We start from the raw sequence: 24,404 nt of genomic DNA, 5'->3' as shown, positions 1-24,404 counted from the left end.
TTTGGAGGCCTCATCATTTGTAGTCAATGCAAGCTGAGATGTCAACGAGTGATATTCATTTTTGTAGTTGCAAGGTAGTGAAAGAAATGATGATGGAGACAAAGTTAACGATGTTGTTTCTGGAAAATGATTGACGCGCGACCTCGCAGGGATAATCGCCATTGAAAATGGATGGGGGAAATGTAGTGTCATCGTTAAGTGAATTGGAGCCAGCCAGTCGTCCATGTTTTTCAACGTGGAAAGGAAGCCCGGTTTTAGCATTATTATCACTATTCACAGAAATTATAGCAAAAGGGAGAGAAAAAAAAACTAGGCTTATTTTAGATTCTTGGACAGCCACTCTTTTTTTGTTGACAATTTTAGTCAAACTCCACTTTCACACCGCGCACGCGTCTCATTAAATAAAAGCGCAAGAAGAAATACAAATGAAATATCAAATGAGCTGCATTCAGTATAACCCGAAAGGGAAAGTGGCATGTTCCTTTAAGAGTAGGACCAAAGCGTGAATACAGATCAGAAGTAAGGTACACGGATACTTGACATCTCACTCTGTTCCGGTTACAAACAACGCTTAAATAATATAAGATAAAACAATAAGAGGTCGGTATGATTTGCATTTGCTATGAAATGCTGACATGATGCGTAGGTCGAAAAGAAATGTTGAAATGTCCTATTGGGCACTGAATTCAGGTTCATAAATCTTTGACGGTGTGAAACCTGTCGCCGTTTAAGGGCGATCTTTGAGCAGCACAAAGACGCCTCAGAAGAGACGCTCGCCGCTGCAACTCTGTCTTTTTGGAACACGACTCTCATTACGAACAGCAGAACAATTCTACATATTGAGCAGCGACTATATTCGAGCATTGTCCGACCGCTGAAAGCGTTCCAATGCCGCCTCAGTCGTCGTCAGTTTGGATGCAGCAGGCGTGCCGGGCTGTCAGGCACGCCGGAACAGGGTCTGACAAGTGACACGAGCTGAGATTGACAGGTACGTGCACGCGTCGAGAGAAGCAACTGGCATTAAACGTGTTGACGCACGCAATTGGCAATTGATTAGTCGTGCAACGCGCTGCAGCTGTACTTTGTAAGAACCCCACCTGAAGTTTAGGGGACGCCAATCGCCAACAGCTAGGTGAGTGAGCGCTGCTGTCAGTATACTGAGTTGTGAAATAAATCGACGACAGCACTTTGGCACACTTTACAATCTGTCACACTTGTAGATTGAAGTCACTTTTGAAATGAGTTTTAAGAAAGCAATTAAGAGTTGCAAGAGCCGGATCAACCGGAGCATTCAATCTTCTTTGGGCGATGGGCATGCTGAAACAAATGAATCCTATACAAGCGAGTATGTTTTGACAGGCAAACTTGAGATGCAACAAATAATACGAACTGGCGGATTGTCGCATTCATTGTTAAGTATGTTCAACAATGAATTCGTCGTTGAAATATTTTTCATTAGAATTTCACCAATTTCTTAGAACAACAAAACAATGATCACCATTTTGTTTTTGCTCATGTCATAGACCAAACCAGTAACTGAGTCATAATTGATTTGCTTTCGACACTGTCAATTTTAAATGAGGTGTTGTTTTTAATTAAAGGTGTAAAAATTAAAACATGTATTTGAATATGATTAACAATCCATAAAATAATCGTGAGATTAATCTAATATTCAAATACTCCGTCGCAGAGTTAATGCAAAACTTGAGTTTCAGAAATCCCATGAAAAAAATCAGCCTGGGTCGTTCCAAGTCAAAAACTCCAAGTAGGCTTTGTGACAGGAGTGATCTTGCACATTTAAGCAAAGATCTAGTCTGGTGTTCAAATATGGTATATATTGACGTATATATACGTATCATGTTGCTCTTGTTATGTCTGAAAATACTATAATAAACTGATTAATTCTGTTCCACCACTTTTTACCTAGAAAGAGGTAGTTTGGCCTTTGGGATATTTTCTTGTTCCTGCTTGTTGTAACTAAATCCATTAGCTATGACTTCCTGATGTGACCCTATCAAATACAATGCCTGAGGGCAATAGAACAAAGCTCTCTACTTCCTTCCTTCCTTCCTTCCTTTCCCTCAGCTCAGCTCAGCTCAGCTCAGCTCAGCTCAGCTCAGCCCAGCCTTGCTATTGCAAATCACACACATCATTTTCACGTCTTCAAGCTGACAACCAAGTTGACGTAATGTCCCTCGTTATCAGTCAAAGTAATAACGATGCTTTTATCATTGTTTCCTTGCATTCTATAATCCATTTGCACGTAATGGTCATTTTTATTGCTATGGTTAAACTGTAAAATCCAATTGCCTCACTGTCTTCTGACAGGGCAAATTCCACTTTATTCTCATATCTTCGTCTGTTGCTGTATCCGTTTGATGAACAACAAATTGATGACGGAATTGATTTTTGGCTCCGTTTTGAGGGAACTGTAGCAAAATGGTGCAAAACTATTTCGCTGTTTCCACCGTTCCAATTGTTGTCACTTATAGGACATTCCATTAGTTACTGAAATGAGACAGCCAATACTGGCCATCATGGGACATAAAGGTAGTTAAGCACAATCACTGGCACCATGTCAGTCATTTTTCTCAATTTCCTCACTGAGGCTTGATTTGATTCGAGATGAACAGCCTCAGCATTCATTTGCTTGTCACGGGATGCTTTCAGTCAATTCACCCGTGCCTTGTTTCAAATTCTGAAGAGTAGGAAGACTGCTCGTCGCTGGTTGAGAGCCATTGTCATACAATCCGAAATACACCCTTTTTTTTTAATATTAAACATTTTCAGTAGTTCATATGGGCCAAGTGTTAGGAAACACTAATCTGCTTGTCATCCTGTCTCTTATCAGCAACCATCTACTGAATAACCGTCAGTCACAAAAGTCCCGGTGTATAATGTGATGTTACGTAAGTCAAACAATTTTATTAGCAAAAATTCAACAGCAGCGACCTACCATCTATTTTCGCAGACTTTTCTGATTTGAAAGGATAAAATATTGCTTCATGTTTTGCTCCTAATCAGCTGTGTAGTCGGGTCAACTCATGCAACTTCTTAATTGAGGTAAAAAAAAAAAAAGACCGCAGAGTTGCACTTCCTTCCTGCGTGAAGCAAACATTGTCCTGTATTTCAAACTGACTCGAAAACATTCCTGTGGTGAAACTTAATAATAATAAAACATACCACCGACGTTACTCGGAAATGCTAAGATGCTGTATTCTGTCAAAAACAAAGCGACAATGAACATTAATTCCAAAAAGGCTCTGCCGTATTACTTTTCGTAGTCGTTTTTATGGCATTCTGAAAAAGATCATTCTTATGAGGATATTAAAATGTCATCCGTTCTTCATAGGGCTTCTGCTATATGATAACATGCTTGCCTCGGCGGTGTCAATGACAGTAATAGAGGCGACAGGACTCCCTGCAGTCGAGACTTTCAGAAAGCGGATAATGTTCACGTCTCCCACAGTGTATCATCTTTGACCACCAGTCTTTCTTTTTTTTTTTTTCCTCAGCACTTTTCTATATGAACTGAGCTATCAATGCCAGCATTTCTTAGCTCTTGAGATTAAACAGTTTGTAGTGGGCTGAGCTGTCACTCAGTTGTGTTTGTTAGATTAATTTCTTTTTTATGAGAGCCTTTGTGCTGAGAGGTGTCATGGTTATTTGGAAAAATTGGAGCAGTGACTGCAATGAAAGAATAAAAGAGAACATGAGAGGTAGGCACATTATTCTTGAGCTGGTTTCAATCCACTTTCAAAGGCAAATTGTCTGCCTGTATCACCTTTTCCTATTGCTGGCAAGTGAGTTGTTTCAATTTTCAAGGTTTGGATTACAAACTTTATACAGTGGCACTCTTAGTGTAAAATGTCTTAACTGGTATATATAATGTTATACAGCAGGATTTGTCGTGTTCTAACGTCATTGGTGACACCGGTGTGAATTTTTTCCACTCTGAACTTTGAATTTTGACATTTAAAATGTTTTACTATTGTAACTCCAATCAGCACAGTAGTCACTCTGTTACATTTGTGTTTTGTGTGGCTGTTTTGGTTTGTCTGTTGACTTATTTTGGGTCTTGGAACTATTTGTGTGTTCATGTGTCAGGGAAGGCTCTAAAATCACAAAGGACCTTCTTCCTGTTCAGCCCACTGACGTGGTTGCATAAAAGAGCTCTATTATGTGACATTGCAGCTGACTGCTTTTGACTCACTCGTGTTCATAAAAGGTCCATGTGGACATTTTCACTTCATGAATACGAGATGATTTGTATTTATTCATGAAATCCGGAGTGTGTCCAATTCTGCACTGTGTCAACGCGTACACAATTCCGGGTGTGTTTTCCCTCACACAAAGACTTCATTTGTGGAGCAAACCTAGTGAAGAAGTAAACTTGGTATTTCAACAGCTCGTGGGATTTTTGACTTATCGACTTTATTCGGTATTGGTCCCGGTTTGTTAGTGTGAATCGGATGGATTCGTTCATTCACAATCACTCTGGCATTTCTGCCCGCAGACTTAGATTGGAGCAATGTCAACACAATTCATATCCAGCGCTGGAAATTGTGTTATCGGCTATGAGGTAGTCATGCAGAGCAAATAACTGCTCTTGTCAACACTCTGTCACGATGTGCTTAGAGTATTTAAGTGTGTGTGCGTTGGGGTGACGCTTTGCTTTGCTTTCTGTATGCACACGCTCACTAGGAAATTTTCCAAAATTTCCAACAAAAACATATGACTGGACTTTTAGAGTACGTTATGGAATACAGTGAAAAAGGGGTAAAAGTTTTACTTTGGCACTACCTTGTGGAATTTAGGTGGTATTGGCGGCCGCTTTTGAAATGTCCGGATTTGTTGTCTGTTCTTGAATAAACCTCATTTCCCTTACATTTAGTCGTGCGAGTAAATGTCAAAAGGTAAATTTATTGATTTATAGAATTTCGTTTTATTTATTTAATCCGGTGCGCATTTGCTTAGCTGTGTATGATGTCCGTTTGTGCTTGCTTGTTAGAAAGTCTAGTATAGTCTCTCATGTAGCAGGGTTTAAATAGTGAGCTTAAATGCAATTTACTGTTTTTTTTTCTATGTTAGTTAGATGTTCTACTCTTGTAAAAATCTGTCAACAATTAGTGATGTATAATTTAGTTTATATTAGAATTATCAGACTTTTTTTTAAATTTATTTTCAGGAAATGTACACCTGGACTCCTTTTAACCAATGAATGAAGATGAAATCACCATGCGGCCTTGTAGCTGGGCAAATGGATTGGGGGCCTTGACTAAGTTTGTCTGACCTTTTGTCATCAACCTGACATCAGCATCTGTTGCGGACACCTGCATTTTTCGGGCCTTCATATTACAGGTAAGAATCTTTTCTTTGTCACAATCTTTGTGGGTCATGCTCACACAATGCTTGTGTCTACAAGACCTTAGTTCAAAGAAGGTGAAGTGGGCACTGTGTTGTACATGATTTGTGTCACCATGTCAGAATGCCTTCTTTTAAATGTGTGAATCAGCTCACTTTTCACAAAGTTGCAGTTAAACACAGCAGTGTCATGCTAATGGGGAAAAGATGAATATGGATGGATGTGGACATCATGGAGTCGACTGAAAGCTCCTAAAATAGCAGTACCATTGAGTGTCTCTGAATGCTTGGAGGGCCTTGGGGGCTCAGACTGACAGAGTAGACAGAGGAGGAAAGGGAGCCTCCCTGAGTCCGCGTGTGTGTGTGTGTGTGTGTTTTGGGGGGGGTCATGTAAGAAGCAGGACAGTGTTATTTTAACCCTGAACATAGATCCGGCTGTCACACAATAGCGCCCACTGCTGTACTAATTTCTTCCTATACTAAATATGTGAACCTTTTTTTTTTTAATTTTTTTTAAACTCATCAACTAGTTTCCATTGTTGCTCCACTTTTTTCTCAGCCCCAGTATGTTCATTGAAAAGTGCAATCTTAAGACCACAATGTGTTGTCGTCCTTCTTACGTATCTTCTACTCTGCTCAGTCACTCACCTCATGGGAGTGGGGCCCGGAATTGCAGATTGCATATTGACCACATGAACGTGTACACGGACAGAAGAGTGATGATGCAATATTGTAGTGACGTGAATGACACCATATCACGGCGCACACACACACACACACACACACACACACACACACACACACACACACACACACACACACACACACACACACACACACACACACACACACACACACACGACACACCCGCTGTATAGTGTTTGACACACAACGGGAAAGCTTTTGGCACCGGGAAGCATTTTTTTAATTATGTCAGTCAGTTATTTATTATTATTATCGTTATTATTATTTTGAACTGGGAAGAATTGTTTTCTTATTATGTGAGTTTATTATTATTATTATTATTTAAACCCTCTGCATGACCTAGACCAACATGCAGGCACCCAGATGGCAGTGAAACGCAGAGAGCTTCATCTCCTGAAGACTTGCAAAGCTCATCACCTGCGACCTTGGCATAAACACACATAGCTGAGGCTTTGGGGCTCTCCGGTCATACATTTGTCCCCCTAATCCTGCCCTCCGCTGGCTAGCAGGCTTCAGAGCGCCACTTAAATCCCACCTGTTGAGCCTGAAGGGGCACGGGAAAGCCAACACCTCCCACGCTCAACCTTTCCTAGAAAGACCGCGTGAGAGCGGAGAATTTTGTAGCATACATCATACGCAGGCACATGGAGCTGAAGTGGAAATCTCTGCCAGCAACTCCGACTGTGCTCTGCATTGTAAATGAAATCATTAGGGCGTTGAACTTCAATCGTTCAACGGTCCATTTTCCATTTGCTCGTCACCTTTGCTTCAAAAGCGGCGCGTGGGCTTTTTTCACAACGTAGCAGCTGCGCCGATAACATTTCCGATGCGCCATCGTATGGAAAGAGAAGGCGTTTCGATGTTTTAACAGGCTCTGCTCAAGTTGCCTGACAAATCAAGCTGTTGGGTTCATTGGAGATGGCCCCCAGGATTTTTGCTTCAAGAGGTTTTCCAGGTTTCGCAACGACAGTTGGTCAAGTGTGGAATCAAGGACTAAACGCTAGGGTTTAGTGGGTACAGTCAAGATTCAAGAGTTTTGGTGATGGAGGTGTGGACAGAGCCGTTGTTGAAACCATACATGATTTGTTGTACTAAGTTCATCTTGTTTTTCCTTTTTTTAATCACTTTTATATCAAACAGATTATTTTAGGTTCATGACCTGACCTGTTTCGGCGGTTTCTTCCGCCTTCGTCAGAGTGTCGTACATGATTTGATGGCGTTCAACGTCTCGAACTTGACTTGCTCGTCATGTACGTATGTACATGTAGAAATAAGATTGTACGTCACAAAATGATGCAATGATGTAGCTGATGCAGCCAGATGTAAACCTTTGACACCAAACCTGATTGGCTGAGCTACAGCTTGACCAATAAGAATCACCCATGTAGGTTTTCAACCGCATGCCAGAAAACAAAGACAACAAATTCTGTCAATATTTGTGTTTTGCGTACTTCTCATTTTTTATTATTAAAAAAAAAAGTGAGGTCCTCATGTGACGTTAGCTCAAAGAGAAGCAGAGCCAAGAGATGAAATGGGAGCAAAAAGCTAATGCTGCTCAGCGAACCGTAAATTACCCGCCTGAGGACATCAACAAAACTAGGGACAACACGAGGGAGGGAATTTGGCCTCACTTTGAGGAGGGGAAATAGTAAATAGCCAAATAAGTCTCATGTGGGTCGTGCTGTCATTTCAACTCGTATAACTTGGGAAAGACAAACACAGCATCCAAATACACAAACGTGGATGCACACGCACACGCACACACATGACCCTTTTTTTATTCTATGATCATCTACATCCAGATGTTCATTCAGTGCAGACCCAGATGGTCGGCTGCGGGAGAGGTGTTTTTGACCCACGCGCACACACAAAGCAGCATAGCAAGGGTTTTTATTTTTTATCCCTCTCGGATGGAAGATTAACTCCGGGCTCCCGATCCTGTTCCTCTTGTCCCGCCTCCTTCTCCCTCATGCGCGACTTGCCTTGCCGCCATTGGCCCCCTCTATCAGGATGCCCGTAAAATGGATCGATGCTGACTTTGGCGGGGGGATTTTGCCGTGCTAATGGAGGAAGCTGCCACCCACCAAATCAACGGGGGGTGTGGAAATCAGGTTAAAGCGGTCCCGATTCAGAGGAGGGAAGAGAGGACGACAACAACAACATGGGATTATCAATCGGCCGAGCAATCAGGAAGACTGTATAAGTCAAAGCGGCGTTCAATAGCCCCAGGCTGTATTTGTGTCTTTCTGGACCGTCGTACATCAGGCAAGCAGAAAATGACTCGTTGCTCGTGACAAAAATGGAGAGCGGAGCATTGCTGGATATGAAAGAAGACCGTACGTCAGCACTTCAACATTTCAATGGACGAGCCAGAGGGACGGTGTCAAAGACGAGTTTGACGCAACCATGGAAATGGAGCCTTTAGGATCTCCAACTTTCAGTGGCACACATAGCCTCCTGACTTCAGCTCTCCAACCCAGCCAAGTGAGTGATTTCTATGTGCGGACTGAACAATGACCACCAGATGAATGTGATCAGCTTTGAACCATCCAGGAAGTTCATATCCCCGACGGCACATTTGCGCCGGGACCATACCTTCTATTCATCTTCAGATATTCTGTAGCTCGGCCAAGGCCAAATTTGTGGCTCCATTTTGCATTTGTAGATGTTTGCCTTTCCCAAGCTCACCAGAATGCTCCACCAAATCAGCGATTGCAAAGGCCAGCACCTGGGCAGTGAGCGCAGCCGTTACCACTGAACCATGAACTCTTTGTCTAAGCTGACTCAACCAAAAACAAGGACCACAATGAAGGTGGGACTATCGCAGCGCAGCATATAAACAAAGTCCAAGCTATGCAAAAGCAGTCAATGTTGGTCACTGGATGACAAGCAGAAGGAAGACGTTAGCGGACTGAGCCGGCTTTGACGGACTACTTAACTGGAGCTGGCCTGGCTGGACGCGGAAGCAAATATCAACCCGATGCGAAGGTGCTGCCATGGGGGAGACAGCAGAGTACAAGCGGCTGCAGGAGACTTTCGAATCTGATTGCCGCTGCGCAAGCGATGATGATGATGAAGAGGTACATCATGATGCAGCTGTTGTAAAAGGCGCCGTATAGATCAAGTTGTATTTTATTCTCCTTATCCATGACACTTGATCATGTAAAGATGAGAGAGCAGAGGGCAGGTCGATGGAAGATTCAGATGGGTGAATAAAAAACCCTGACTTTTAGCTCTGAGTTCACTACCTGCAGCTAACGAGGAATAAGACGCATATTTCTTTGTCATTGTCAAGTTTGGGCTTTTTTTGCTGTTGGTAGTTTTGGCGTTAGATTTGATGCCACCTAGTGGCACTAGTTTGCAGCAGCAGATTGACACTGACCGTTCAAGTAATCCTCACTGGTCCAATCGCCTTAGTGATGAGGCAGCTGGCACCATTGTGATGCATTCCTTGCACTGATATTCAAGCCGTGGATGTAAATGCAACGCTCCATGTTACTGCCAGATGGGTGGATTGCTGTGTTGTCATGGCAATTTATCCACGCCTATCACCAAATCGGAGAAATCTTTTTGCTATTACTGTCTTTGCGTTGCATCCTGATGAACCAACTTCATGGTAGTTGTTTTTTTTTTGCTGCTATTTGGTTGTTTTCCTGTCACATTCTCAAGAATTTTTATTGGCCATGTTTGAGCATGCCAAACAAGCAATTTGACTTGGGTACATCTCAGCCTCTGGTCAACATTTAAGTGACTAACACTGTGCGAAAATGGACAAATATTCTCATTCTGCGTAATTAACACGTTTTAATTTACACATACTATATATTTTGTTTTTCTCAACCGAACCACTTTATACGATTGGATTGAATCGATTGATTGGATTGAAAGAAGCTTTGCGTCAGTTAGGAAGTAGCTGCTAAGCGTTTGTTTTTAGTCAGCCAAATTGGAGAGAGAGAGAGAGAGAGAGAGAGAGAGAGACAGAACATTTTTCGAAGATGAGAAGCAGGAAATATTGCATCTCAGAAGAGTGCTCTCAAGAGGGAGTTATTTTCTCTGAGATATGATGCACAAAAAAAAAAAAGATGAAACTCTGACTGGCTGCATACCTCCAGTCTGTCTGGCTTACTGGAGGGTGATTGACCGACCGAGGGAGAAGAAATGCCTATTTTTAGCCCCACGCTGGATGGCGGAATGAAAAAGCAGACAGTAGCATGCAGAGTCATACTGGGAGCGAGCCAGCCAGAGAAGGAGAGAGACTTTCGCAGACCTAGAGGGAGGGCACAGGGAGGAGGGATTCATTTGTGAACTTCTACAAATTTAGGTTCACTGGCTCAGTCCACGTTTTATTTTGCACACTGAAATGTCTCTCCTGACTCTATGAGTGAGTGGAACGGACTTTCAGAGGGTTTGGCCTGCCATGGAATGTTGTGGATTTCGAGAGACGCCGTGTGCCTCCAAACTCGGGAGTCGGTCCACGCATTCTTTCAGACGGCGGGAAGCTCGGAACGGGAGCAGAGAGGTTCTTCTGATGCTTTGGAGGACACGCCGATACCACAAAGCGCCATTTTTTGCCTCCTCGACTTCTACGGACTGAGGAATTTACGATGCGACGCTTTGACAAGCTGAGAAAGTCATTGCCGTTCCTGGCACACTTTCATGCGTATCGAGTAAGTTTGTTTGGCTCGTGTAGTCGGAAAGAGTGATGCAGCTGGACCTTCATGGAGACTTTTTTTTGCAGAATCTAGCTGATACGGGTCATGACTTTGGCCTTTTGTATTTCTGCGTTTGTGTCAATGTGTACATTTCTCCACCACCATGAGGAAGAAGAACTGCTATTCTGTCACGTGTGCTACTTCTGGAAGTCGACATCCTTAGGAAGTCATTAAAGTGTGCTTTTCTAGATCTATATTTAATCTGCGGACTCACTGGTTGTACATTTGCCTGATTAGGGTTCTTTCAAGTGGCTCTGAAGATGAAAACTGCACAACAGTTGTTCATTTATTTATTTATTTATGTGGTTTGGGCTGTTGTGATGTTGCATCACACTCTGATGAGTTTCAATTGGCGAGCAATTCCAATTGGCATACTCTTTCATGTCTTGGTAAGCATATGAATTCATTTTCTCATCAATCACAACAGTGTGTCCAGGCCCTGAAGCGTCAAAGCAGCCCCAAACTACGGAACTCCTTACGCCGTTAGTCACAGTTGGTTTGGATGGTAATGCGCTGGTGCTTTTTTTTTTTTTTTGCCCCCACACAGTGTTGTGTGAGACGTGATTAATCCAGAATTATCAAATGGATTGAACGTCTTTGATCATTCAAAAGGGTTCCAATCCTCAGAATTTCACCTCAACAGATTTCAGTAGTCTCCCACGAAAGCAGACCGATTAGCTTTGTGTTTTCCCACAACGCACATTTGCAAAATCTGCTGTGACCGTGGAAAACAGTGCTCAACGTTTTGTTCTCAATTTAACGACGTGTGAGGGACCAAACCAGGAACTGAGTCATAATTAATTACTGTCTGTGCCTTTTCTGCACTGACCATTTGCAATCGTGTCTTGTTTTGAATAAAGGAATGGAAACGATTCAAACATGTTTGTCAATCCAACTCACCCATTAATCAACCGATGATTACAATCAGCGCAAATTGCAGCCCTTGTTGCATCACAATATTCCAGCCAGCCAGTCGGAGAGGGTTATTTTTGTCCAAGCCCTTCGTTTTGACACGGCTGTGCAACGAGGCCAGGCAGGAAACACAGTTGCATCTTCTTCCCTGTGTGGTGAAGTAACGCATACGTGTTGACTGCGTGGGATGACGTGAAGGCCTATAACTCATGGGAAAGGCTTTTTGGGCTCATATATTATGATTGTAGATGATGGACAGTATCTGCAGATACAGCTATATAAGGCGTACTTTCCTCATTCAGAAACTGGGCAACAATATGGAATGCGAGGAAGGCACAGACTGGCTGTTGGAGCTGCTGATAGAAGTCCAGCTGCAGCAGTACTTCCTGCGGATCAGGGACGAGCTCAATGTCACACGGCTCTCCCATTTCGACTACGTCAAGAATGAAGACCTGGAGAAGATTGGCATGGGTCGACCTGGTGGGAAACTGCAGATATTCTTTCAATTGTGTTTTTCTGTCTTTCTCCATTGGTGTGATGTACGATCTTTTTCTCTTGATTTAAAAGGGCAGAGAAGACTGTGGGAGGCTGTGAAGAGGCGGAAAGCAATGTGCAAGCGCAAGTCCTGGATGAGCAAGGTGGACACACATCACACACACACACACACACACACACACATCCAGTTTCAACGCCAGTGTTACATTGAGCAGATTTTGGATTGAGTGTGTTGTTCTCCGAATGCCTCGCTAGGTGTTCAGTGGTAAGCGTCCAGATGGGGGAGACTTTCCCCAGCAGGGCCAGCCCACCTCTTCCTTCCGTAAGCTGTCTTCCACACCTCCGCTGGGCTTAGTGGAGGGGGTCCTGGCCGCATATCCCGCTGGAGATGTTCCTCTTGATGGCCAGCAGCAACAGGCTCTGACCTGCCTCATCTCAGAGAAGGACCTGACTCTTCTGGAAAAGCTAGGGGATGGCTCTTTTGGCGTCGTGAAGAGAGGAGAGTGGCTGACTCCTGCAGGAAAGCTGGTGAGGAGCCTTTGTGCACGCACCAAAATGTTTGCGTAGGGGGAAACTATGTTTGTGTCCTCCTTTGCAGATGAATGTAGCTGTGAAGTGCTTAAAGACCGATGTGCTCAGCCAGCCCGACGCTCTGGAGGATTTCATCTGCGAGGTCAACGCCATGCATTCGCTGGATCACCAGAACCTCATTCGCCTCTACGGTGTGGTGCTCACACACCCAATGAAGATGGTAGTGCACACACAGAATCAATCACGCTCGCAGAGGCAGGACCATGCAAACATACATCGACACGTACACTTACGCATGTCGGACTCGCTCTACGTGACCTTACGGTGCCTTCTAATCTGCTCCGGCATCTGAAGGCCTTTGTGTGAGAGTGATGAGAGGATGGAGAAACAGGAAGGGAGGAGAGCAAGTGTAACCGGGGCGGGGGGGAAGCGAAAATAGCCACTGGCATTTCTGCCTTTTCAACACGGCGCTACCTTCCACTGCCAAATAGTTTACGAGCTATGTCATTACTTCTAGCCTTCCTGCTTTTGTCAACATAAGCTCCCGTGCTCCTTCTCTAATAGCCCAATGTGCCTTAGTTGCTGTTTAATTTTTCAACAGAGTTTCTCTTCTTCTCCATCTCCACGTGCCAGGTGACTGAGCTGGCGCCGCTCGGTTCTCTGCTGGATCGCTTGCGCTCCGTCCATCCGCAAGGCCCTGTGTTGCTCCACACTCTGTGTCAGTATGCAGTGCAGGTGGCCTGCGGCATGGCCTATCTGGAGCAGAGGCGTTTTATACACAGGGATCTGGCAGCCAGGTACAGTCAACACTTTGATTCTAACAGGCAGGGCGGGCTGCGCGCCTTCAAATCTTTTTTCGGTGGGATTCATCTACTCTGGACTTAATTGCTCGTATTTTCCCTTCCAAATTGTTTTTATGGCATCTGACGTTATTTTACGGCTGTAGACTTTGCTTCTCAATTCTCCACCCGGACATTTGTAGACTATTACAGGGCAGGGCGACTTGGCCCACAGACTAAATGAGTCACTTGCTGGCTGGTATATTGGGTGCTCTTGGCCAGATTGAATCAATTGAAAAACCTCAGTAGGCACCACTCATTTTCAAAGTTATTTTTTGTTTTGGCATACTTTAGTATGATGTCAGCGTAAATGATGTATCTCATTGCAGACAGGCGTGCCATGGTTCAAACCTTTCATTTTCTGTTGATGGACAATACATTCTAAATTACAATAAAGAACCCCCCCCCCCCCCACTCCTAGTAGCTACTGAAATATTGCTACTTAATGCAGCATACAACTTTCAGAATACATAATCGGTATAATTGCATACCAATGAGTAGAGAATGTTCTCAGCACTGTAGAACTTTCATTCAAGATGCAGAGCTCTGGGGTTAATATGTGACTCTTCTGTTCAGGAACATCTTACTGGCATCAGCTCACAGAGTGAAGATTGGCGACTTTGGCCTGATGAGGGCACTACCCAACAATCATGAGCATTATATCATGCAGGAACACCGCAAGGTTCCCTTTGCATGGTGAGTGAAAGCAATAATCAGAGCTCATGAGCTTTCAGATTGCAAAGGATCCGATTTATTAGACTCAAATATGATCTTATTTTTATTATATTATATACAGTTAGGAGGGTGTGGGTTCGATTCCACCTCCAGCCCTCCCTGTGTGGAGTTTGCATAATGGATGGATGGATGGATATTATATTATATTATATTATATTATATTATATTATATTATATTATATTATATTATATTATATTATATTATATTATATTATATTATATTATATTATATTATATTTTATTATATTATATTACATTATATTTGTTAGGGTTGATAGATTATTCTGATCGTATGATTATGTTGAAAGTAGACTATAATGATGAACCAAACGTGTCCTGTCTTAACAAAGTAGTAGAACAAAGTGCTAAGATCCTTTGAACTGATTGACCGGCTGCAGAGGAAGCAATCAAAGTTGTTCTATTTCCCCCAGCGTCATAAAACACCCCCTGCTCTGATTTGACCAGAGGCCAGGGGTTCACCAAACCTCTCCATTCTCACGCCCGCCCTGTTTTCTCTCAATAAATACTCTCTTGCAAGAATCAAGTCAGACTTTGTTGGAACATCGCTGTATGCACAGTGACAAACGTTTTCGCCACTTGCAAGTGCTCAAAGGGCATACTGTCTCCCATGTGGTTCTTGCAAATAAACAATATGATCGGACATTATATGATAATTAAAAAAATATATGTTTTCTGTACCTCAGGTGCGCCCCTGAGAGTCTGAAGACCAGAACCTTTTCTCATGCTACTGACACGTGGATGTTTGGTGTGACTCTATGGGAAATGCTCACCCAAGGCCAGGAGCCTTGGTTAGGCCTCAATGGGAGCCAGGTAGATCGATATGTGTATTTAGGAACATTTCAGTTCAGCAGTCAATGTGTTTGCGGAACAAATAATCTTCTTTTGTAATATATAAAAAAAAAGAAGAAAAATCCTAAATGCTGCAATATATTTGTATATTTATCAAGTTCTTTGTCTCTTCCAGATTCTGCATAAAATTGATAAAGAAAACGAACGCCTTCCTAAGCCAGAGGACTGTCCGCAGGATATTTACAACGTCATGTTGCAGTGCTGGGCACCTAAATCAGATGACAGACCTGCTTTTGTAGCCCTACGGGAGTTCCTACTTGAGGTAAATTGGCCGCTTTTCGGAAGCGACCGCTTCAGCATTCTCGGGGGGTTGATACGCTCAACAATACCAGAGAAAATTAGCGAGAATGTCAAGTTTGAGGATTCTCTTTACTGAAATGTATCTTTAACGAAACCTAGCGGACAATCCCTGCAATACCTGTTAAAAGATGATACCTGAAGATGATAAATATGCATGTAATTATGTAATGCACAGATAAACCCACACTCTTTAGTGTCAATTATTTTGAACATTTTGATGCTGCCTCAATATGCCGTGGTGCTCGTTTGCATGTGTGTCTGACGTGCACGGATGTGTTTCAGACCATGCCTACGGACATGTGTGCCCTGCACGACTTTGATGAGCAAGATAAGCTCCTGATTCAGACCGATGATGTCATCACAATCATTGAGGGGAGGTGAGAGCCTTTTTTTTTTTTCTTCTTCTTTCAGGTGTTGAATACAAAAAAAATCATTTGTCTTTTCAATTCCCCGATAATTCCCTTGTTAAATATTTCAGAGCCGAGAACTATTGGTGGCGAGGTCAAAACCAACGCACCCTCAAAGTGGGACAGTTTCCCCGGCACGTGGTGACTTCAGTGGCAGGTTTGTCAGCTCACGACATCAGCCGACCACTCAAGAACAGCTTCATCCACACCGGCCACGGGGATGCCAACCCTCATCGCTGCTGGGGCTTCCCGGACAAGATCGATGAGTAAAGACTCCTTCTTGTTTTATGGCTAACAAGTCACTTGAATTAGGTCTCGAAAGATACTTTTTATGAGGTGCACTTTTTATTAGCAGGAAATTGACCACAAAAGACCCACTGTGAGGCTTTTACCAGTAGATGGCAGTATTTCATTATAGTTTCTGACCATGACTGCCTGGCCCTAGCTCAACTAATTATGCCCCCTCCTCCCTCCCTCCCTCCCAGTTTGTATCTTGGGAATCCGATGGATCCTCCCGATGTTCTCGGTTTGGACCTCAGTGCAGCTCGGCCCACTCAGCTACCCGGGCGAGCCAAAAGTGAGTCAATGATAACGTGACCATCACTTATTTTCTGATGATCATTTTGGTGTCTTTATCATTGTTTTTTTTACTTTGTTGCTACTTGAACAGTAGTATTTCTATACAGCATTCATTTGAATCCTTGTAATGTTTTATTTTATCAGTTGAGTCATGTGTGGCTTTACCGCTGGCTTAAATCGGACACTGACACGTTACAAAAACGTGCATGGTAGATTCATTGGAGATATTAAATTGTCTGAAGGTGTGAATGGGATCCAAAAGAAAACGGCAACGTTTTTTCTTTAATTTTATTTAGATCTTGCTCTGTTCCTACCATCATATTCATAAGTTGATGTTCCTGTCCAGATGTCCTGTAAAATGATGACCTTTAATTTGATTTGTGACTATCCTATATATACTTTGTGTTTGAAATTCTGAAAAATCCTTTTATTTCCTGACTTGAACTCAAATGGCATCTTTTCTGATGTACTTGCTGTCCCCCCCCCCCCCTTGTTCCTTGCACTGCGGTGGCTGTATTTTGTTTCCAGAGGAGCCGCCTCCTCGCCCTCCTCAACCAAGCGTGGTAATCAAGAGTAAGTCTGCTTTCTCTCAGCAGCTCTTCACCCATTGCTCCTGCCCTCTCTGTTCCCTTCTAGCTCCACTCTTCAAAGGTAACACCTCATGTATTTTTTCTCTTGTTTTCTTCTTGCGCAATGACTCTCCCATTACTTTTATTTCCAATTCCATAACGTCATTGTTTGTCTCCTTCCCCTCACCGAACCTTGCCATCAAGTCCCCCAGCTATGTGCCACGCATTTTTTTTTTTTCTTTTTTGGTGGTGTGAACTCATCTTTCAGTCCCACAAAAGTAATGAATTATTTTGCACGTTCCTCCTCAGAGCCTTGTTATGATGCAGTGTATCAGGATGAGGACTTGACATCTGCCGAATTGAAGAGACTGTCACTCGGGAAAATTGGCTGTGTGAAACTTCGACCGACGGCCCGGGTCTCGTCTTCCAAACGGGGCACTGACAAGACTGGGAGAGAAGCGTCCCTCATTGACTTTGGGGAAGACTTTCCCTCGCCCGCACCCTCCCCGACACCTGCGGTTGAAATCCCAAGCGTTGCAAAGCTGTTTTTGAAAGCTGAGAATCTCTTGGACAGAACACCTTCTCAGAGTCCCTCCAAGTCGTTGCCCCGCCCACTTCACCCCACACCGGTAGTAGACTGGAATGCACGGCCTTTACCCCCGCCCCCGGCGTATGACGACGTAGCCCAAGATGAAGACGATATGGAGGTGCGGTAGGACCTCTTACTACAATCCATCGCCCGAGTGCGTGTTGGATGCGAATAATAACGGCCTCTTTAAATTCAGTCGTAATCCAAAATTAAGACGCCTTGTCTTTTTACCCGTCAAAGGCTTACTTTTACCGCTCTTTAATATTTTGAACAATTTTTGGATATTTTCTTTACATGTTTGCACACACAACTTCCGGTCCTCTGCAAAGGAGCTGAATGGCCCAAAAAAAAAAAAACAACAACCCAAAAAACGTTTTTGATATGTAACTAAAATGTGCTGCTTCAACTAGAAATGAAAACCAGAAATTCATCACGTTGTTGACACTTTTGTGACCAAAATGCCTTCTAATTAGTCTTCAACAAGACTTTAATTGCAGGATGTTCTCAGAGAGAAGTGATCTTCAAGTGTCAGTGTCCTAATTGTAGAGCTACAGAGAGACCGGAAGTCACAGAAAAGTATAGAAGTAGACATTCTCGGATATACTATATTGATGGATTTACGGAGCAGGCACCTGTTGAAAACGTTGCCGTTGGGCTTCTTGTTAAAGAATAAAATGATCATCATTTGGATTTTCACTAGTGGAATAATAATAGTAACTCTATTCATGCAGTTTTCATGATATTTTGTTTTCATCTTAGGTGAGTTCCATCAACGGCATGGAGCAAGAGCACAGGAAGGAGCAGAAGAATGTTGCCATCCCAGAGGAGGAGCTTCCCTGTGGACAGGAAGCGGGGGGCGTGGCCCGTGTCTCCAGAGTTACAAAGAAACCCTGCCTGGAGGATAACCTCTTTCTCCCCAGCAAGCACAGCCAAGGCCCAACTACCTCATTCTCCCAGTCCGAAGAAATATTCCAGGAACTCCAGCAAGAGTGCATGAGGAGGCTCAATGTCCCGAGTTCAGCCTCAAGCCTGCAGGCGCACGCTGAGAATAAACCCCAGATCCCCCCTCGTGTCCCTATTCCCCCCCGACCAATTAAAAAGGGCGACTACTCCTCGGCTCGTTGGTCCCGGGACCTCTCTCTGTCCCCGAGCCCGGCCGACCTCACCGGTGACGTTTCAAGCTCGGAGCAGGATCGGCCACCGCAAATCCCTCCCAGGGAACCTTTGTCGCAGCCTGGCTCCAGGACTCCCAGCCCCAAAAGCCTGGAGGTGGGCTCACCGCAGCAGAGAGTCTACTCTGTCAGCCCCGTCAGCATAGCAGTTGCCCTGACCGCCTGCCCCCCCCCGCACACCTACAGCTCCTACCTCTCCACCTCTCCAGGTAAATTCATGCCTACTACGCACAGCTTTGCTTCAAATCCCAAATACACTGCACCCAAAGTGATCCAGGCGCAGGGGAAGGACTTTGTAAACAAGGCCCCCTGCATCCTCCCCATAGTCCGCGATGGACGGAAAGTGAGTAACACTCACTATTACCTTCTGCCGGAGAGGCCGCCCTACCTTGACAAATACGACCGCTTCTTCAGGGAGGCCGAGAGCCTGACCGGCAGCACCGCCCGGGACGGACGCGTACGGCAAGCTAACACCGCTACGGTGCGACCCATGCCGCTCAGAAGTTTGCAGGCGCAGGCTCAGGGACAGGGACAGGGGATTGCCCCGCTGGGTGAGCTGAAGACGAATTTCCCCAGCAATCTTGGAGCACGGACAGGACTGAAGACATCAGTTAGCCTCTCTGGTATTTGTGCCGAGGCTCTGACAACACCAGCGGGCGTCGCTTACTGTCCCGGGACAGACGGATTGGAAAATTCAGCTGACAGAGTCAAAGCGGTAATCCGAACTTTTATTTGCTTGACTTTGTGAAATGTCAAAGTCAATAACAAACTTATTTCTATTGAATAACTCACTGTCTGACTATCAAACCTGATTATCTTTGGAAAACTAAATCGTACAATATGATCCTGTGTCGCTGCTGTCATCGTGGTCATGTTGTTCGTGTTCAATGCATTATAGTACAGACTTAATACATAAAAAAACGTCATATTTTTAAACACTTCAGGTCATTTGTGTGTGTTTTGGCTGCCGCTACGTGGTATTATGGTAGTGTCACTCGTTGCTCGCTAAATTGCACAATACGGTACTGGTTCTCGGCGCAACGCTAATCACAATAACACTTAAGATATTGCCATCAGGTTATTGTTGTTATTGATCAATTGTATATTATCGTTGGTGATTGCAGGTGCAAGAGGCAGTTCATGGTGTGACGATCGAAGCGTGTCAAACTGCCCTCCAGAACCACAATGGGAACATTGAGAAAGCTGTGCATTACCTGAAGGTAAGAACGTGTATTACTAATATGCAAGACAGAATTTTCATTCTATTTTTATATATCCGTACGTGTATATATATTTATATATAATTTCTTGGCTGAAGTTTCCTTATGCTGTATCAGAAAGGTATACAAGATAATCGAAAAATCACTTTTTTTTTTTCAAACTAAATTGCTCTTTTCCAATCACTACCTGCCTTCTACATTCATCAGCAATCCCCGTCATAATTTTGGCCGATAACGTGAGGGGTGGATCCTGCCGATATGGCCTTGACAGTGAATGATTCATGCTTTTTCTTCAAACTGATGGCTACCATCATTCAGTCTATTTCATATTTCCCCTCCATCACCTCACATGATTGACGGTTACACAAAACCAAGGGAAATATCATTAACATTTCAGACGTAAATTATTGCTCAAAACTCGTATGGAGTCAAAGTTCCCACATCAAAAGCTACACTTTTTAACAAGGAAATAGCAATTACATTTCAGACCTAAATTATTGCTCAGAACTACGGCGTCAAAGTTCCCACATAAGAAGCAAAACTTTTTAACAGCCTGTGTATTGTCCAGTGATTACAATCCATTAAAATATCGGCCTTGGGTAATGGAGGTAATATTTTTGGTGCAGTAAGGTAATTGCAGCCCTCGCTGGTCAAGTGCTTTGCAGCTCCCCCTTTGGTGCATTCCAGGTCAACCTTTGGCATTTCCAGTAATAACATTTTGATGTACAGTAACTGTAACTGCTATCAGGTCGTCATTGAAAGCTGATGTTGGCCATTTTTGTTTTAAAGTGGATTCCGCTTCGGCCATTACGGGGCTTTGTTGATCCTTCTGGGAAAATTAGACCATTGTGACTGTGATGAACAGGTTGTAAATGCACTATTTGATGTGCTCCCTCCCTCCCTCCCTCCCTCCTCTCTTGTTGTGTCTGCGACCGCTGCGCAGCATACTTTCTGTAAATAAAAGCCGTGAGTGCCCGGCAAGGGAGCAATTCAATGTTTGATAAGAACCATCAAGAAGTTTAGAAGATAAAGAAAATGGCCATCAAGATGTTTTGGTTTCAATCCAAACAATGGTTGTGTATTTGGACTAAGCAATTTGAGAATGTGCTTGCAGGCTTCCATTGTCCTGTGCTACTATTAAAAAAATCTGCTCCGATTTTCAATGGCTGCTTTGTTTGCTCGTAGGTGGAGCAGTTGTTTTGTTTGGGACTGAGGAGCAGGCCTGAGTGTTTGAAGTTGCTGGAGATGTGTGACTGGAACCTGGAGGTTGCCGGCACCCAAATGTTGGATAGCTATGAATCTACAACACAACAAAGGTACCATTCACTTTGCTCGTAGGAACTTTAGCTAACTCTGTATAAACGGTATCTTCTCCATTTATTTACAAACACAAACACAAATATACCCACCAATCTAATTCAAAGCTTCCCCATGTTTCCAGGCTGTGAGGGAACATCTCAGGCTTCGGAGCTCTGATTGGAACTTCCTTCTCAATAAAACCTCTCTGGACCATCTTCTGACCCTTCAGACTGTGACTTTAGTATGAAAAACAAACCTCAGTTCAAATGAAGTTGGGGCATTTTGTAAAATGTAAACAAAAACAGACTACAATGATAACTGATATATTTTTTAAAAATTTTGTTTTGATGTACAACTTCAGTTGCGCAACAGTCCAGGCAGGGTCTCGGTCATATTTTGTGTTTCAACGTTCATCAGTTTGAACATGGAGTATCCTGTTGCATTTTAAATAGAAGTTGAAAAGGATTTGCAAATCATTCTATTCTGTTTTATTTACATTTTTACACAACGTCTTAACTTCAGTGGATTTGATTGTATTGCAAAATTCTCGTCATATTTGGACTGGTTAGAAATTGCTCCTCTTATTAAGAATTTGTATGAGTCAACAATCCTACTTTTCAGCCACTGTTAGCTTTGTGTGTCTTGTCAAATTCTGCTATTAATGCTGCAATTAGTGGAGAGAGTGTTTTGTCTCTGGTCTCTCGCCCTAACCCTAACCCCAACCCCAACCCCCCATTGTACAAGAAATACATTCATGTTTTGTGTTAATCAAAAAGGCACAGGGAACACTGGCTGCTGAGCTCAGTTGACAAAAAAAATCTAATACAACACAAAGAGCCATTGGTTTCAATTCCAAATTAAGATCAGTGGTCATTGTGGTCTAAGAGTTCACATCATATTCATGAGCTCCCAGAAGTCTTTTCGAAAGATTTTTTCCCCGCCAAGTCTGCTGGAACTCTGCGCAGCCAATAATAGATGCTAATAATGGTAACCTTGTCATTTATGCCTGCTCATTACTTCAAACCACAATTGGTGCACAGCTCCGCTCAAATGAGTTTTTTGTGATATAAAAAAAAAAATGAGACCAAGATATAGCCTTTTAAAACATTTCCGCCATGAGTCTGACTATTAACTTGTTCAACAGGTGAAGCACAAACAAACTTTGTCGTTAATTAGAGGTCAAACTCCTGCACCTGCAGATTCATCTATTGCATTTTTTTTTTTAAATTTAATTTTTGGGACGGTTTTTGGTAATGTGAATAAAGCCACATCCTCGGTTATGAGGCTGTGCACGCTTGTGCATTATTTTTTTACTTTCATTCTTGGTTTACTATTGGAATTTTTTTTTGAAAGGATTTATCTTGGCCTCATGGAATTTGAATAGGGTAGTGTCGATTTCTTCTTCTTTTTTTTTTTTTTAAACTGTATAGCCACTCTTGGGCGGGTGAGGGGCTTCAATTGACATAGTGAAACCTCAGATTCATTTTTCAGTCAAATCCCTCAACAACCAGTTCTTAATATATTAGCTCAATGCATATAGTAAACATGTGGGTCTTTTGTTCAAAGAGAAAAGGAAATAAAAGAGATTGTAGAATACTTGGTGCTTATAAAATTCACTTTCATGCGGTCAACCAAAAACAAACAATATGCCTGCATCCGCCTTTTGGTAGGGGTGTTCCGATCAGTGTTTCATGCCACTGATACTGAATCTTATACGTGATTATTTTTCAATTTGAGAGCGGCTCGCTATTGATTATTTTAATAATTTTTTAATCTGTCTTTTTTTAATTCATGGATGAATCAGATACCAAAAAAAAACCGCAAACAAAGAGTGAGTTTCTCGTTGGCTTCAAAGTACAATCGTTTTTGTGATAGGCAATGATGGACATTTGCTGATTTGCCGATCACCTACTTACTTGCCCATGGAAATTGACCCATCACGATCGGAGCGCCTCATTTCAAAATATGGATGTTCACATACACCATATGATTGCTTCTGACAAACGTGACATGTCTGAATGCTGACCGCCTTCAAACTGGAGTCACAAAGACTTTGCGATGTCAAGACGCGTTCCAAATATTTTGAATAGTGTGCTTATCATGACGTGCTTTTGGATGCACGGAGGAAGAAAAAAAAAATTGTTGAACCATGTTTGTGTCAAGCGTTTGGAATGACAAGTTTCCCTTTTTTGAAAAGAAGGAAGTTGTCCTTTTTGCACACAGCTTTCTCACCTACCTGACGTTTGGGGTGTTTGTTTTGAAACGGAGCTGCTGTAGATGTGTTTGAAGGACTGACATGGACCTTGTGGTGTGACCATCAAGTCACACTTGTGTTTAACAACTCTATTATGTAAATCTTATGCAGATTTTTAATGTCTTTTATATTGTTGTGCTGTCCCCCCCCCCCCCTCTCCTTTTACACTTGACATTTCTGCCTCATTTGTACCTCTATGTATTTGCTTCCCAGTTTTTTTTTCTTTTATGGCAATTGAACACATGGTTTTGTTTTTCCCTCTTGGGCTGATGGAAATGTTCATGGGAAGATAATGCTGCCGACTTTCATATGTATTTTTTTTTTTTTTACTAAAGAATTAATTATTTTCCACCTCTTTTTTCCAGTTTATGAATGCTTAATTGGGATATCATGCTGCCTGGATTAGGATTTATTTTTTTCTGGTAAATCACACATTTCACTCTATCAGCTCTCATGGAGCGAATTATTAAAATTACCGTATTTGCCGGTGTATTAGTCGACCTTTTTCGATCCAAAATCGACCGAAAAAAATCGACCTCGACTTATACACCGAGTCATAAAATTTAACTTCGTATTCATCGCTTCAAATGTGATGGTAACCAAGGGCGTTTCTCATGCATCTCATTGTGCGTGGGTGTGCGTCCGTCAGGCTCATCAAACAGCGAGAAACTGAATCATTATAAAGCGTTCGTCGCATTAACAGCATCCTCAGCAACAATTTCAAATAGTCTCACCTCAATAACGGACATCGAAAGCCAGGCAGCGACGATGACTGCTAGGGGGAAGTACTGGCTATTGAGCGAATGTGCGAGTCATCGCGCGTCAAGCAACGACAATAACTACCGGTACGTA

At 43.0% G+C, this 24,404-nt stretch overlaps 1 protein-coding gene across 10 annotated transcripts; it reads left to right on the top strand.

The window, feature by feature from the left end:
* Positions 1-51: 51 nt before the first annotated feature.
* tnk2b (tyrosine kinase, non-receptor, 2b) lies at positions 52-23,878 on the top strand. Of its 10 annotated transcripts, none has more exons than XM_088396928.1 (19): positions 52-988; positions 5,189-5,361; positions 11,996-12,173; positions 12,261-12,331; positions 12,444-12,716; positions 12,787-12,939; positions 13,353-13,516; positions 14,135-14,254; positions 14,998-15,124; positions 15,279-15,425; positions 15,746-15,840; positions 15,942-16,136; positions 16,356-16,447; positions 16,978-17,100; positions 17,328-17,725; positions 18,367-19,494; positions 19,904-19,999; positions 21,185-21,315; positions 21,441-23,878. In XM_088396928.1, exons 3-19 carry the CDS (start codon positions 12,011-12,013, stop codon positions 21,445-21,447), a joined length of 3,483 nt encoding a protein of 1,160 aa, XP_088253054.1. In that variant the 5' UTR covers positions 52-988; positions 5,189-5,361; positions 11,996-12,010; the 3' UTR covers positions 21,448-23,878. The 10 variants fall into 10 exon arrangements, with proteins under 10 accessions (XP_088253054.1, XP_088253056.1, XP_088253055.1 ...); XM_088396930.1 differs by lacking the exon at positions 52-988 and adding an exon at positions 1,001-1,132; XM_088396929.1 differs by lacking the exon at positions 52-988 and adding an exon at positions 4,247-4,334.
* The last annotated feature ends 526 nt before the right edge of the window (positions 23,879-24,404 follow it).

Source organism: Syngnathus floridae, chromosome 14 (assembly GCF_059516105.1).
Source record: "Syngnathus floridae isolate MCC-2025c chromosome 14, RoL_Sflo_1.0, whole genome shotgun sequence".
In the NCBI taxonomy this organism is placed as follows: Eukaryota; Metazoa; Chordata; class Actinopteri; order Syngnathiformes; family Syngnathidae; genus Syngnathus; species Syngnathus floridae.
Note: the sequence above shows the minus strand (reverse complement) of the source record. Positions and strands in the feature narration are given on the sequence as shown.

Bases quoted from the DNA above. Each gene is read 5' to 3' on its own strand.
- tnk2b (XM_088396925.1), top strand. From the start codon at position 9,066: ATGGGGGAGACAGCAGAGTACAAGCGGCTGCAGGAGACTTTCGAATCT. The intron at 14,255-14,997 runs GTGAGTGAAAGC...TCTGTACCTCAG, and splicing joins CGCAAGGTTCCCTTTGCATG to GTGCGCCCCTGAGAGTCTGA. The intron at 15,841-15,941 runs GTGAGAGCCTTT...TAAATATTTCAG, and splicing joins ATCACAATCATTGAGGGGAG to AGCCGAGAACTATTGGTGGC.